General features: G+C 36.9%; 1 protein-coding gene across 1 annotated transcript in view; it reads right to left on the bottom strand.

Moving 5' to 3' along the window:
* The window catches only part of LOC116484756 (cilia- and flagella-associated protein 47-like), a 69,817-nt gene that overhangs the window by 29,635 nt on the left and 22,991 nt on the right, over nucleotides 1-17,191 (bottom strand). The window contains 5 exon segments of the mRNA XM_032179654.2: nucleotides 5,522-5,757; nucleotides 7,997-8,124; nucleotides 9,738-9,898; nucleotides 10,336-10,564; nucleotides 13,240-13,380. Coding sequence (XP_032035545.1) covers nucleotides 5,522-5,757; nucleotides 7,997-8,124; nucleotides 9,738-9,898; nucleotides 10,336-10,564; nucleotides 13,240-13,380 — 895 coding nt within the window.

The raw sequence follows: 17,191 nt of genomic DNA, 5'->3' as shown, positions 1-17,191 counted from the left end.
ATTCAGGAGCAGGTTGTTCAGTTTCCATGTAGTTGAGCGGTTTTGAGTGAGTTTCTTAATCCTGAGTTCTAGTTTGATTGCACTGTGGTCTGAGAGACAGTTTGTTATAATTTCTGTTCTTTTACATTTGCTGAGGAGAGCTTTACTTCCAACTATGTGGTCAATTTTGGAATAGGCATGGTGTGGTGCTGAAAAAAAGGTATATTCTGTTGATCCTAAGCCAAAAGAACAAAGCCGGAGGTATCATGCTACCTGACTTCAAACTATACTACAAGGCTACCCTAACCAAAACAGCATGGTACTGGTACCAAAACAGAGATATAGATCAATGGAACAGAACAGAGTCCTCAGAAATAATGCTGCATATCTACAACCATCTGATCTTTGACAAACCTGACAAAAACAAGTAATGGGAAAAGGATTCCCTATTTAATAAATGATGCTGGGAAAACTGGCTAGCCATATGTAGAAAGCTGAAACTGGATCCCTTCCTTACACATTATACAAAAATCAATTCAAGATGGAATAAAGACTTACATGTTAGACCTAAAACCATAAAAACCCTAGAAGAAAACCTAGGCAATACCATTCAGGACATAGGCCTGGGCAAGGACTTCACGTCTAAAACACCAAAAGCAAGGGCAACAAAAGCCAAAATTGACAAATGGGATCTCATAAACTAAAGAGTTCTGCACAGCAAAAGAAACTACCATCAGAGTGAACAGGCAACCTACAAAATGGGAGAAAATTTTCACAACCTACTCTTCTGACAAAGGGCTAATATCCAGAATCTACAATGAACTCAAACAAATTTACAAGAAAAAAACAACCCCATCAAAAAGTGGGCGAAGGACATGAACAGACACTTCTCAAAAGAAGACATTTATGCAGCCAAAAAACACATGAAAAAATGCTCATCACTGGCCATCAGAGAAATGCAAATCAAAACCACAATGAGATACCATCTCACACCAGTTAGAATGGCCATCATTAAAAAGTAAGGAAACAGGTGCTGGAGAGGATGTGGAGAAATAGGAACACTTTTACACTGTTGGTGCGACTGTAAACTAGTTCAACCATTGTGGAAGTCAGTGTGGCGATTCCTCAGGGATCTAGAACTAGAAATACCATCTGACCCAGCCATCCCATTACTGGGTATATACCCAAAGGATTATAAATCATGCTGCTGTAAAGACACATGCACACATATGTTTATTGCGGCACTATTCACAATAGCAAAGACTTGGAACCAACCTAAATGTCCAACAACGATAGACTGGATCAAGAAAATGTGGCCGGGCACGGTGGCTCACACTTGTAATCCCAGCACTTTGGGAGGCCGAGGCGGGCGGATCACGAGGTCAGGAGATCGAGACCACGGTGAAACCCCGTCTCTACTAAAAATACAAAAAAATTAGCCGGGCGTGGTGGCGGGCGCCTGTAGTCCCAGGTACTTGGAGAGGCTGAGGCAGGAGAATGGCGTGAACCCGGGAGGCAGAGCTTGCAGTGAGCCGAGATTGCGCCACTGCACTCCAGCCTGGGCGACAGAGCGAGACTCCGTCTCAAAAGAAAAAAAAAGAAAATGTGGCACATATACACCATGGAATACTATGCAGCCATAAAAAATGAAGAGTTTATGTCCTTTGCAGGGACATGGATGAAACTGGAAACCATCATTCTCAGCACACTACCGCAAGGACAAAAAACCAAACACTGCATGTTCTCACTCATAGGTGGGAACTGAAGAATGAGAACACATGGACACAGGAAGGGGAACATCACACTCCGGGGACTGTTGTGGAATGGGGGGAGGGGGGAGGGATAGCATTAGGAGATATACCTAATGTTAAATGATGAGTTAATGGTTGCAGCACACCAACATGGCACATGTATACATGTGTAACAAACCTGCACATTGTGCACATGTACCCTAAAACTTAAAGTATAATAATAATATTTAAAAAAATAAAAAAATTAAAAATTAAAAAATTAAAAATAATAAATAAAAGTTTGAGCTAAAATTCCTACAGAAAAACATGGGAGCAAAACTTAATGACCTCAGACAGTATATGACTACTTAGATATGATACTAAATGCATAAGAGACAAAGAAAAAAATAGATAAATTGAACTTAATGAAAAGTATAACTTTTATCCTTCAAAGGTAACTATCAAGAAAGTGGGAAGACAATCCACAGGATGGAATACAATATTTGTGATTTCTGTATCTGTCAAAGGACTTGTATTGAGAATATATAAAGAACTCTTGCAATTCCATAACAAAAAGACAGCCCAATTTAAAAAATAGTAAAATATATTCTATTAGTTTTCTATTTTGGCAATAAAAAATTACCAAAAAACTTGTTGACTAAAATAACTCAAATTTCTTACCTTACACTTGTCAGAAGTCTAACACAGGATGAAAATCAAGGTGTCAGCAGGACTGTTTATTTCTGGAAACTCTAGCAGCGAATCTGCTTTCTTGCCTTTTCCAGATTCTAGAAGCTATCCCATTCCTCAACTTATGCACCCCATCCCCTTCCACCTTCAGAGCCAGAAATCAGTGGACAGTAAAGTCTTCCATTACTTTGACACTGACATATTTTCTGTCCTCCAATTCCACTTTTAAGGAACCTGAGAGCATATTAGGGTTCACCTGGATAATCCAGGCTAATTTTCCTATTTTAAGGTGGGTTGATTAACAGTCTTAATTTCAAGTTAAACCTGAATTCTGCTTTGCCATAGAACATCACATGCTCATAATTTCTAGAGATTAGGATAGAGATATTTTAGGGGGCCATTATTCTGCCTATCATAGATATGCATAAATATTTCTCTAAAGAAAATATACAAATGGACAATAGGTACATGAAAAGATATTCATCATCATTAGTTACTGGGGATATTTAAATGAAAACCATAAGGACATGCTACTTTGTACCCATTGGGATGGCTATAATAAAAAAAGAAGTACATTAACTAGTGTGGTGGAGGGTATGGGTAAATTGGAATGTTCATTTATTGCTGGTAGGAATATAAAATGGTACGGTCACTCTGGAAAATAGTATGACAGTTTCTTAAAAAGTTAAACATAGGGTTTTCATATGACCCCAACAATTCCACTCTTAGGAGTATTTCAACAATATTAAAAATCTGTCCAAACAAAAAGTTGTACATGAATGTTTATAGCAGCATTATTCATTATAGCCAAAAGGTGGAAACAACCCAAATGTCCCTCAATTGATGACTGGATAAACAAAAGGTGGTATATCCATACAAAAAATATAATTTGGCTATAAAAATGAAGCATTAATACATATTACAATGTGCACGAACCTTGAAAATATTATGCTAAATGAAAGAAGCCATACACAAAATGCCTTATATAAATATAATATTTATAGAAAATGACCCCAACTGGAAAACCTACTGACACAGAGAATAGATTAATACTTGCAAGAGGCTGATGAGTGAGGAGAAGGGGAATGACTGTTAATGGACATCGAGTTTCTTTTTGGGATGAAGAGAACATTTCGGAATTAGTGCTGATGTGTGCAGTCTCTGAACATATTAATGTCACTGAATTGTATACTTCAATGTGTGAATTTTATGGTATGTGAATTACATATCAATAAAGTTGTTATTTAAAAAGAATAAGGAGATACACCTAATGCTAAATGACGAGTTAATGGGTGCAGGAAATCAACATGGCACATGGATACATATGTAACAAACCTGCACATTGTGCACATGTACCCTAAAACCCTAAAGTATAATAAAAAATAAATAAATAAAAAAAATAAATAAAAATAAATAAAAAGAATAATCTTATCACACTTCTAAATAGTCAAAGGCCATTTGACCAGTCTGTGCAGGCCACACTTCTCCAGTGTCTACTATACTTCTTACATTCACATTTTTACTAATTTGAAAATTATTAGTGTTGGAAAAATTCATAAATGTAGAGGGCTAAAAATAATATTGTGGAGTTAGCTATTAGATATGTTTTGAAAGATGCATATGTTACTGGAGAAAAATAATTGAGTTGGTAGGCTTAAGAGACTTGGACTACAGGAAATCTAGGAAGCAGTTAAAAAGAAAACATTTAGTATAAAGTGGCTAACATTTGTTGCTATTCTATGAAAACTGATAACATCTATCCAAATTTGGAGGGACAGAGTCATACTAATGAAGCAGTAAGAGATATAAATAGGAGCTGCATGTATATAAACATGTATACAATAGTTCTTAATTGCAATTGGAAGAAAGCTTCCTTCAATAACTTTATGAACTGCATCACTGCAGTGGAAGAAATATGGTAACATAAGAAACTGGGGAGGAACTGAGAGCACTCGTGTTTGCTATATTTAAGGCAGGGTTCAGCAAACGTTTTCTGTAAATTGCCGGACAGTGAATGCTTTCGATTTCATGGGGCATAGGTTTTCCCACAACCACTCAAGTCTGTCTTTTTTTGTTTGTTTGTTTGTTTGTTTGTTTGAGACGGAGTCTTGCTCTGTCACCAGGCTGGAGTGTAGTGGTGTGATCTCGGCTCACTGCAACGTCCGCCTCCCAGGTTAAAGCAATTCTCCTGCCTCAGCCTCCCGAGTAGCTGGGACTAGAGGCACGTGCCACCATGCCCGGCTAATTTTCATATTTTTAGTAGAGACGGGGTTTCACCACGTTGGCCAGGATGGTCTCGATCTCTTGACTTGTGATCCACCTGCCTCGGCCTCCCAAAGTACTGGGATTACAGGTGTGAGCCACCGCGCCCAGCCAACTCTGTCTTTCTGTATGAAAACAGCCTTAGACAATAGGTGAACAAATAAGAGTCACTATATTCCAAAATAAGAGTCGCTATATTCCAAAAACACTAATTACCAAAACAGGCATCAGGCCATATTTGACCTGTGGACCACCGTCTTTTAACCCATGGTTTAGAGGATATGGGAAAGAGTTACCTGTGCAGCAATTAAAAGAAACACAGCTCCTGACAACCAGAAGCTGACCTAGTGCTCACAGGTATGCCTTGGCGTTCTCTTTTTCTGCTTTGTACCAGCAGTACAAGTTCTAGGCCTGGTAAGTATCACCCGTTTCAAACTTCAAAATTCTACTCAAGCTTCAATGTCTGGCTCATACATTACTCTGCTATGGAGACCTTTCTATCTGGTTAGAAGTAAACATTCTGTTATTTGAGTTTCTATATCACCTTGTTACAATTTTAACATGTTTTATATTCTCCTTAAGCCATACCTACCTGTGCATATGTCTAACATTTTAGAGGAAGTAACCATGTTTTGCATTTCTTTAAATTCCCTGGTGCCAAATGCTTTCACTGGCACATGACAGGCACTTAACAAATCATTATGGATTCTATATGAGTACCAATCTTCATAACTAGGCCACAGAAGAGAAACAATTTATAAACACTGGTAGAACACATGTTGTTTCTAATCCTCTGCATAGCATTTTAACACACCTTAAAATGTTAGCTGCCATGTAAAAGCAAAGAAAAATTATCTTACCACCATACCCCCTCCGTTAATCTCGCCCTTCACAGGATCAATTTCAAAATTTGCGGTTTTTTTAAAGTGGTACGTCACAGGAAGTAATTCGCATTGATTTTTTATGATACACTGAATTTCTGAACGTTCACCCATGAAACAAGGTTTAAAATTAAGAACTGGTCCTGGATCAAACTGTAGTAACACAGGAAGTCCTGTGCCTGTCAGTGCTAATTCCATTTTCTGAAATCGTTCACCTGTAAAAGCAATAATAGCTGTTGAACATAAAAAGTGTTTGGGGAATGCAGAACATATTTGCTTAGTCTATCTGTTATCTGAAAGACCTAATGCAAATTGGGTAGCTCGTTCAATCTTTTCATTCAACACAATTAGTGTCTTCTCTGTGTCACACCTTGCGGATACAGCAGTGAATAAAAGACAACATTCCTGCTCTTACGGACTGTACATTCCAGTGAGGTGATATTGACAATAATCAAACAAATAATGTTATATGTTTACACAGCATTTCATAGAAGATAAGTATTATGCATAAAGGTAAGACAGGTTGAGACAGAGTCAAGGTCTTGGGGATTCTGTTTTATGCAGAGATGTCCAAAAAGGCTTCTCTAATAGGGAGATACTTGAGCCAAGATATGAAGGGAGTCTGGAAAAAAATGTGAAAATCTAGGAAATGTTTATTCCAGGCAGAGAGAACAGCAAGCACAAATACGCTAAGGCAGGAACTTGTCTGTCATGTTCAAACGACTTTAAAGAACAAATGACTGGAGGAGAAGAGCAGAAAAATGGTGAAAAATTGTCAGATTTTAGATATGTTTTTGAGGGTAAACTTAAGATTTGCTGATACATTGGACACAGAATAGGGAAATGAAGAAGTGATAAAGGAGGACTCTAAGTTTTTTGCCTTAGCAACCAAAATGATGGAATTGCCATTTCTTGAAACAAGAGACTGAAGGAGGAGCCAGTTGTGGAAAAATCAGGAGTTCTGTTTGCGACATGTTAAGTTGAGATACCTAGTAGGTATTCTTATGGAAATGTCTACTAGACCACTCTGTGTTCAAGCTTACGAGTGAAGATGAAGGAGGAAAGAGTGAAGACTTGAGGAGAGAATAAAAGGTGCGTGATATTCATCTCAGATTGTGTAAGAGTGAATGAATGGGTGAATGCAATAGGAATGCCAAACAGCTTAAAGAGCTCCCTTGGGATTAGTGATTATAGATACAAAGTGAAACCCCTCAACAAGGTTGTGTGTTTTTCTCCAACACAATCAGATTCCCATGTGCAGACCCAATGTAAGCTGAAAGTTGAATTTCATAGAATTAGAGGCTTTTCACTCCGTCACTGTGGGAGACAGACCAACAGATATAAGTGCACATGAAAAAGAGTAATTAGAATAATGGACAATGGAATAGAAGCTGGGCAAAAATATAAACACGAAGTTTTTGGGAAACTAGAAAGATGATAGCAGAAGAACAATTTTGCAGAGAGAGAGCAGTGTAACTAGAACCAAAGAAAAAGAGTTTGCATTTTTTTCACCAATGCTCTTAGTAGCCAATCTTAGACTCCAAATTACCTTTAAGGCAAACCTAGTAACTCCATCCCTGGCTATTCAAAACTGGATTAATCTGTAAACTTTGTACAAATGTGGAATTCCCATTGCTGTCTAAGATCAGCAGACATAGCTCAATATCACAAAACACAATATAAATAGTAACAGAACAATCAATTTATGCCCAAGGAATACAGTTAAATCCTGCTCAATATCACTTATACTGACATATTCAATTTGCATAAATATCCAGGATGGTGATCTAATCCCTCCTTGGTATAGCTCATTTTCCTGGATTTGATTCCTAACCTTCCTAATTCTCTGTTTTCTCTTTGATATGTCTTGCTAAGCTGAACTCCAAGTCCCATTCCATTTTTTTCCTCACTACAACCAACCTAATATAACCCAACAATATAAAACATATAAGGCATATTGACATGTGGCCTGCAAAACATGTGCAATTATCAGCATCCAATAACACTGTCCTGTACCCTACTAACTAGATCTCTAGATCTTGTTTTTTACTGTTCCTATTTGTAGATTCTAAGAGAGCTGAAGGATTAGTAGAGATGGAGTGAGTCATTTGTCCCCATACCAATCCCTGAGAAAAACCTAGGCGTACATAGAAAAGAAATCCGGGTGTTTTTTTTCTTATTCCTTAAACTCTAGATCATCATGTTTATCTAACATCATTTAAAATTATAAAGTAATCTAACTTCTAACCTGGAAAATTATTATGTCAATGATTGTGAAGTTGACTTCTTAACATGCCACAGATGACACTCTTTAAGGTCTCTTGAACATGTTTGCTTTTTTTTCTATTCAATAATTATATATTTTATTAGATTGTCTCTACAGATATTCATGTTCAAATTTTTAAACAATTTAAATGGCTATGGATTTTATAATTTTGTTAATTTCACACTTACTTTTGATGGTTTTATAGTCATCATCTCTCAAAAATCCATCTTTACTTCCTACGGACTCAAATCTCAAAAAGAGAGCATAGTCCTGCCTGTATGAAGGTCCAATATCCTTTTTACTATCAGCCATTAGCCTGTAAAAAAATTACAATGAGTTATTTTTAAAGCAAAGGTGATATACTTTATCACCTTGTAAGACGAATCTTTAAATCTATGAAAGCAAAGGAATGTTAAGGAATGAAAATACAACTGTAATCCATTATCCAAATTTATTGCACAGCCAGAGAGATTTGCCAAAAGAAGGCTACAGAGTATAAAGCTGAGAAAAATGAGTTCGTGCCAACATCGCCAAGGCAGGAGTAATTTAAATATACCAAGTCATCAAGGTCTAGCTCAAATGCCACTTTCTCTGCAAAGAATTTTCTTTCCAGGCAAAATTCATCTCTAACTAGGGACTTTGATTAATTCTTTACAATAGTCCATCTTACTCTTGGGCATAATAAAAAACATTTGTTACAAATTTGCCTTCCCCAATATACTAAGCGCATATTGCCAGCCATGCTCTTGTTGTGGACAAGTAATTTGGAGAACAAGAATTGCTGACAGCTAAATTTTGAGGAGAAAAGGAAAGGAAGGCTAGGAAGAAGGGAAATAGGAGCAAAGGCAGAGATGGTTTATGCCATAGGTCTGCTCATTGGCTATTTTTACCTGCCTTACCTAGAGGTCAGCTCTCTAGTAGTGCAAACCCAACTACATTTACAAAAGACTGACACGTAATATTAAATATAAATACAAATAGTGTGGTCAGAACACATTTAACTAAGACTTCAAATCATACATATACCTATGATTCTATGCTAGACTCTCAAGTTAACATGCTGCCATGAAAAAGAATAGAATATTTGAAATTTCAAAGATTGTGTATTAAACAGAATCTTACAGATTCACCAAAGAAACTACTTGTATGAAGGTATCATTAATAAGGCAATTGTGGATTTACATATAGAACAATTACTTGATTTATTAACCTCTTTAAATTAAAGCAAGCTCAGTCTTCAACAGGCAACCCTGTTCCAGAAAAAAGAAGTACATTAAACATTACCCTCTCACAAATAAGGGAAAATATTCTTGCAATTGAATCAGTTCACACATATTACAACCTATCAAGGTGTCACTGAAATTGCTATTATATATTTAAAACAGCATGTTCTTCAAATTTAATAACAAAACAAAGTTCATGGAATTATGAAAAATGTACTCTGGCTCAAGTGCTAAAAGTCTGTATGAATTTCAGCAAACAAGTTTGGCTGGATCCCTGGAAGGTGCTATAGGTTTAATACTTAGGATAGTTAGCAATAATTTTGCCCTGCCAGAAGCATTGCATCCTCTTTGGAGGGACCTACAACATGCTGCATACACCTGACTATTCATGGGGACAACAAGGTCTTGACTGCACAAACAGTCTGGGGCCACACTCCAAAACAACTCAAAACTTGCACTTCCACCACCCCATTTCCACAAGGTCTAGGGAGATTTTTAACTTTACATGAAGTATTTAGAACCACATTTAGAATTATTAGAAATATTACTAACCATGTTAGAAACATCTAGAACCATGAAAAGAAAAATCTGATTTGTGCCTTCTGGCAAGTTTTACTATTACAGTATTAAAGTGAATCTGATTAAAGTGTGGTTAATATACTTTCCATTAATACTTAACATTACAATGAAATTAATTTTTGCTTACTTTGGGGTGAAACAAAATGTAATTACAGTCTTTTGATAAGGTTGTAAAGTCCCTTCATTAGGAAGACAGGAGATAATGAGAGTAGTATCCATGTTGTTTATTTTTCTTATGTAGGTGAGATTATTTAAAGCAATATCTGTTCTTTGTCGAGTATCTGTACCCTGTAATATAAAGTCAAATATAAAAGAGTATTAAGGCAAAACACAAAAAATTTTTTTGAGGAGGTTACAAAATAATTATTGAAATTCCAGAATCTAGGAAATAGCAAATATCTATCTTTAAAGTCACATAAATTTGACCAAGGCACATCATATAATTTGAAAAAGGATTAAAAAATTGATGAGAACAGAAATACCTTCAATTAGCCACTGATCTATAAGAAGCACTTGTCTGGTTTACATCAGATATATATTACTATAAATGTTAGCTTAATTTCTGAATTTTTTTAGGTTGCTGTTGGATACACATGAAATCAAATCTATCTGCCCATGTTAAAAGATATTTTGAATAATTAAAAAGCTTGTTGGTTATTAGTAGATTCAACACAATCTCTTTTAAATCATAATACCTGATATCCCCTGTCGCACCATTTACTTACCAATTCTTCTCCCACGGCATCATCTTGTATTATGGCCACCCAATTTATGGGCTCTGGGCTATTATTATATATACGTGCATGTTTAATTTTTGACGATCCGAAGAAAACAGGACCAAAGTGTATGCATTCCAGCCTTCTGTCACTACTCATGTTTAATAATTCAATAATCTGCTCAACCACATGAGCTTTGATACTCAAGAGCATCTCAGGTTGACCCTGCAAAATCACTCTACAGGATAATAAAATATGCACAGACATACATATTTTGATTAGAATTCTATATACTTTGTTTTTCTCCCACACATTTCGCTAAACAGAAACTTTATAGAATCACATTATCATTAAAATTCAGTAGCCTAAGAGTAGTTCCTTTCACATACATACCAGAGGTTATCAGGTTCTTCTGTATATCTGAATCTACAAAATGGAATGGCATATGTGCAGCCTAATTCACTGTCTTCAGGAAATAATAAAGTTGTAAAACAATCTCATGAATTGAACCCAGAAAAAACTCAATGGCATATTCATATTACCAATTATTTAAATGATTTGTATGGTTACCTCTAGCTCTCAAATTCTGAAATTCTTTTCTAATTCTTCTCATCTCCCAAGTCCAACAGCTTATCTTATCCCCATCCTTACACCTCAATTCCTTACAATCTAACATATCTCAGTAAAACGCACTGCTGCCTGGGTGTGATCTCACACCTGTAATCCTAGCACTGTGGGCAGCCAAGGAGGGAGGACTGCTTTTGTCCAGGAGTTTGAGATGAGCCTAGGCAACACAGTGAGACCCTATCTCTACAACAACAACAACAACAACAAAAAATTTAAATAGCCAGGGATGATGACACACACCTTAAGGTCCAGCTACTCTGGAGGCCGAGGTAGGGGAATTGCTGGAGCCTGGGAGGTCATGGCTGCAGTGAGCCGTGACTGCACCACTGCATTCCAGTCAGGGTGACAGAAAGAGACCCCATCTCAAAACCAAAACGAAACAAAAATCCCACTTCTTTGCTGAAATAAATATTTCTCCATTAAACTTCACTTCTCACATGAATTTCAGCTCTCTTTGGGAACTGCTCTTTCATTTTTATCCCACTCTGGCATAAATGCAATCTTCCAATTTAGGCCCATCAGATACCACAGATAACTGACTACTCCACAACTATCACCTAAGCCCTTATCTTACACTATATCCTATAACACTGGGCATTGAATTACTCCTCCCTTAGCTTCCTTGACACCATAATTTCCAGGTTTTCTTTTAACTCACTCAGGCCCCACCTTCTCACTCTTCTAAGACTGGGACCTTTTTTAAACTTGATGAATAGTTAACATGAATAGCAGTGTTTTTTCTCTTACTCTTTCTCACTCTACTCTCCTTCTCAAAGTTCTTCTCAACACTTCTGTTTCTTCTACCACTTACACACTACTGATCTTCAACCCTATACAGGCTGAGTATTCCTAATATGAAATCCATAATGCTCCAAAATCCCGAACTTTTTGAATGCTGATATAAAACTCAAAGGCAATGCTTATTGGAGTATGTCAGATTTCAGATTTTTAGATTAGGGATACTAAACTAGTAAGTATAATGCAAATATTCCAAAATCCAAACAAAAATGAAATCTAAAACACTTCTAATCTCAAGTATTTTGAGAAGGGAACACTCAACTTGTACATCTAAATCAAATTTCTTTCTGGGACTCAAGATAATTTAATAAGCCCCAGCCAGCTCCACCAGGAATCTGAAAAGTAAAACCATTCCAACATATCAAAACTGAATTTAAGATCTTCTCCCATAACCCTGTTCCACCTTTCATCTTCCTTTGCTACAATCAGTCACCTAATCTAGTCAAATCTACCTCCACAGCCTATCTCCAATTTGCACACTTCTATCAGTCTTCTCAGTTGACCTTATCTCAGACCTTTATCATTTTCCTCTTGCTTTTCTAGTCAAGCTTCTCACTCCACATTTGTACTCCCTGGTCTGTTTTGCACACTGCCAGTAGCATGACCTTTCTAAAATACAAACTAATCATGACACTCTCATCTTAAAACCCTCCTAAGACTTCACAGCCTTCACAATAAAACCCAAGCTCCTATCAGGGTTCACACCTGTTTATCACATATTTATGACTGTGACCTTCAGTGAAAAAAAAGTATTTTACATTCCAATGCCGCAACATACACACACTCCACAGATGCATTCTGATATTTTTAAGTCGTTTGTTAAAAATACTGGTGATGGCCCATTATATTGATTGCACATTCTAGCAATGAATTAAGACATACCGCACAAAAATGCTGGACTAGAAAGCCCTTCAAACTAGATATTCCATTTGGTTTTTCTGGTCTTGTCTCCTGTCACTCCCCACCTCCATCTTCTTAATTCTACATTGCCAAAGATCCCTTGGTGTGCAATACCGTCTTTTTGCCTCTAGGATTTCCAGTATATTACTTGCTCTGCCTGAAATCCCTCCTCTATGCTACTCCCATCACTAACTCCCACCACCCCTACACACACACACACACACACACACACACGCACACACACACATACACACACCAAATGACATCACTGCTCTTTCCCTGGCTAATTACTATTCACCAGTAAGTATTTGATTCAACTATCACCTTGTTAGTGGAGCCCTTCCCTGGTCCACTCTCTCACCTCAATGAAATTCAAAACAGAAGATCCTGTTATGTGTACCCATATGCCATCCTCTAGTTCTTCCCACTTCCTAAAAACCTACTGCTTGGCAAATAGTAGAGACTGAATGAACAATGCTGAATGGAAGAACAAAGGAGCTAACATACAATCAAAGTCACATCTGCAGGGTTAAACAGGAAAGCATTGAGATCCGTATTATAATTTTTAGAACCACAGTATATACTCACATTGCCTCTTCATCTATAATTCTTGGCTGGTCTGCACAGAAATCTACTTTAATAACCATTGATGACTTAGCATCCACAATACCACTAGTTGGAAAAATGAGGATGGGTAATTGGCCGTGGTATTCTGCCTTAAATACGCCTACAGGGAATAAGAGCAGTTGATTTACATCTGGACCCTTACAATGTTGCATGCACATTCTCAGTAGGGGACCAACATACTTTACCAAGTAGACCAAGCTTGCCTAACCCTTTGCCCATGGGCCACATGCAGCCCAGGATGGCTTTGAATGCAGCCCAACACAAATTCATAAATTTTCTTACAACATTATGAGATTTTTTGAGATATTTTAAGCTCATCAACTATCGTTAGTGTTAGTGTATTTGATGTATGGCCCAAAACAATTCTTCTTCCAATGTAGCTCACGTAAGCCAAAAGATTGAATACCCCTGGAGCAGATGGTCTACAGTGGACCAAGAATTAAAGCTTTAATTATAAGTCCAATCTCTGAGGTGACCCAACAAATATGATCCTGTTGTTAGAATTCAACTCTCACCAATAGTTAAAATTATCTGCTTACTACGTTCAGACACTTATGTTAAGAGCTCTGCATAGGTTATTTAATTTCCATAAATAATCTATGATATAATATTTTCAATCATTACCTCCATTTTACAAGTAACAAAATAGAAGCTTTGAAATGATGAATGACTTGTTCAAAGTCACACAACTACTGTGGTAGATTAGCTTGTTGACCACAATTCTTTTTCCACATTTGTATCTTTACCCTATTGTTCCAGAGTTTCTCACTGCAGGTCTGTGGGTCAGCTGGGTGACTCTGCTCCACATTTGCTCACTCTAAGGCATGGGCCAAAAGGACAGCAATTACTCAGGATAAAACACTTCCCACCTTCCATGGTAGAAGTGCATCTAGGTTGGAACTGGCATGCTATCAATTACACCCACATGTTATTAGCCAAAGCAAATTACATGATCAAGCCCCTTAACTTTGGGAAGTGTTTCTCCTGAGTAACTGCTGTCCTTTTGGCCCATGCCCTAGAATGAGCAAATGTGGAGCAGAGCCACCCAGCTGACCCACAGACCTGCAGTGAGAAACAGAACAGGCCCAGCTGCTTCAGCTTGAAGCAGAGCACCCAGATGAGCCCAGCCTAGATCAGTCAAGTTCCAGCCAATCTGCATACCCATGACCACATGACCAATTAAAAAATAACTGCAGTTTGAAGATATTTTAGGGTGGTTTGTAACTAATGAAGATGAGATTTTCACTTGGATATTTCTGACCACAGGTTCATACTTATAGTTATTACCATTCCCCAGGAGATGAATTTATCCAGTTCACACAGGTTAAAGGCAAAGGGGATTGGTTTCTGAAATCAAATGGCATATGAGAAGGAAGGTACAAAGATTCTTATTCTGAAAGCAGAAATGGTTCATAATTTATGGTAATGTTTTGTGCCTATATTAGAGCACGTGGTTCTTGAAATCAGATACAATCTCTTTCTCATGTCTGTGGTCACAGCACCCCACACACTGCTTAGCACTAAGCAGTACTTAAAATATGGCCAACAAATAGAAGCAGCTAATCACTAGTCCCTTTATTATAATTATAACACAAATGAGCATGGTGCCAAAATAAATAGTTTTGCAAATTCTGAAATCACCAGTCTTAAATCACATCTGATGATATTTTCCAAACGTATTCATTTAATTTAGGAAAACAAAATGTTAGCACAACAAAAGTAATGCAAATTTTAAAAAGACAATATTTGAAAATGCAAAGTAACAAAATTGGTCAATTCAATCATTTCATAGATGTGCTAATAGCATAATATTTGAAGTTAATTTTCTATCATAAAATAAATCAAAAATATATAAAATTATATCCATTTCAAATAAATAGGTATTATTGACTCCATTCTATAAGAAAAAAAGGTATATAAATTTAATTAAGGCTCAGTCAGTGAAAGTTTCCCATATTGTAACCACTTAGACATAATTTGACAAGAGTTTAAGTGAATATTTCAAAATCTTATTCAGAAGCAACACAAAATACAAAAGAATAGTTTAATTTTCTAAATATGTTTAAATTGCAGGTATGTCAACATTACTATGTCTTATTTAACTTTAATACAAAAACCATTTGTTTGGCTTTTTAAATTGCTAACAACAGAAGCAAGAATATCATCCTAAGAGAAGAGAGTTATTGAAAAAAAAGAATGTTGGCCAGGTGCGGTGGCTCATGCTTGTAATCCCAGCACTTTGGAAGACCGAGGTGGGAGGATCACTTGAGGTCAGGAGTTCAAGACCAGCCTGCTCAACATAGTGAAACCCCATCTCTACTGAAAATACAAAAATTAGCCAGGCATGGTGGCACACACCTGTAATCCCAGCTACTGGGGAGGCTGAAGCAGGAGAATTGGTTGCGCCCGGAAGGCGGAGGTTGCAGTGAGCCAAGATCATGCCACTGCACTCCAGCCTGGGTGACACAGTGAGACTCTGTCTCAAAAATAAATAAATAAAAAAAATAAGAAGAAGAAGAAAAAAGAATGTTACAAATGGAATATTTGTGATCAAATTTTCATTTCTTCTCAGATAGCACTGGCTAATGTGTGGGAAATAAACTAAAAGGAAGTAACATCAGGAAAATAATTTCGGTTAATGTAGTTATTCAGCAGGGGAAGATAATGGCTTTTTGTAAAAAAGTGGCATTGGGCAGAGAAAAGTAGGATTACTGGCTTAATTATGAAGTGAACAGATAAGATTTACTAATTGACTAAGGGGGTAGAAAGTGAAAAAGAGAGAGGTGTTGAAAATTTTGCCAAGTTTTGGAACTGTCCAAATACATAGTGGTAACATTAATTGACAAAGAAAAAAGAAGTATTGGGGGAAGCTGTTAAGTTTGAGAAAAGTGAAGGATACCCAAAGGATTGTATAGATCTAGGAGTAGTCAGTGAAGTAAAAGGAAGGGAAGTGATGGTCCAAGGAGAGTACCTTGACTGAAGAAACATAAGAGTCTATGGCAAACCTTAGGAAACATTCACATTTAATATACCACCAAAAGGAACACCAGTCTAGGAAAGAGAACTGAAGAGGGCAGAGGTGGTAGAAAAATAATAATTATAACATAAATAGCTAATATTTACTGAAAAGTTATATATGCCAGAGAGTGTGCTAAGCATTTTATTAATCATCACCACCATTAGAGGAGGAAGGTACTATCTTTATCTCTAATGTGTAAGTCAGACAATGGATGTTTTGGAAGCGCAAATTCCTTACTCAGGGCCTCCCAGATAGTAAATGATGCAACTAAGATTTGGGCCCTATTCAACCTCACTTCAGGACCTGAGTTATTAATTAGTATTCTATATAAGAGAGTGAGTTGTCACAGAAGCCAAAGGGCTTTGAATTGTTTTTGTTTTGTTTTCCCAAGAAAGTGGCAGTGGCCAACTATGTCAACTTTTGCCAATAAGCCATGTAAAACAGACCTATAGACTTGCTCACTGATAAGACTTAGTGGGGGCACATAAAACATAAGGGTACCCACAGCTATAGCTGAGATGAGGGGTCCCTCACACTAATCTGTGTGATTTTTGAATCTGGATTGTTCTATCTTCTCTAGAGAAGCAAATTAGACACTAAGTGGTGCAGTATACATGGTTACACTGTCTATACTCCTTGAAAAAATTTTTAGGAACTGCTAAGCAGATTTTTGCCTCAGAGTATCTGTAAGATCAAGCCAGGGTAACCAGAGTCTGTAGTTCTATAGAATGTTATTAAAAATCAATTGTCATGTACCCCAGGCTATTGCTATTTCTTATGATTTTTTAAAATTCCCTTGGTTCTAAGCACACTAAATATGTATGAGGCTCCACATGTTTCCAAATGACTAATTTTTAGAGACTCTTCAGAATGCTCATATGGATTTAACAGGTT

Source organism: Hylobates moloch, unplaced genomic scaffold, assembly GCF_009828535.3.
Source record: "Hylobates moloch isolate HMO894 unplaced genomic scaffold, HMol_V3 SCAFFOLD_16, whole genome shotgun sequence".
In the NCBI taxonomy this organism is placed as follows: domain Eukaryota; kingdom Metazoa; phylum Chordata; class Mammalia; order Primates; family Hylobatidae; genus Hylobates; species Hylobates moloch.
This window is presented reverse-complemented; position numbering and strand designations above follow the sequence as displayed.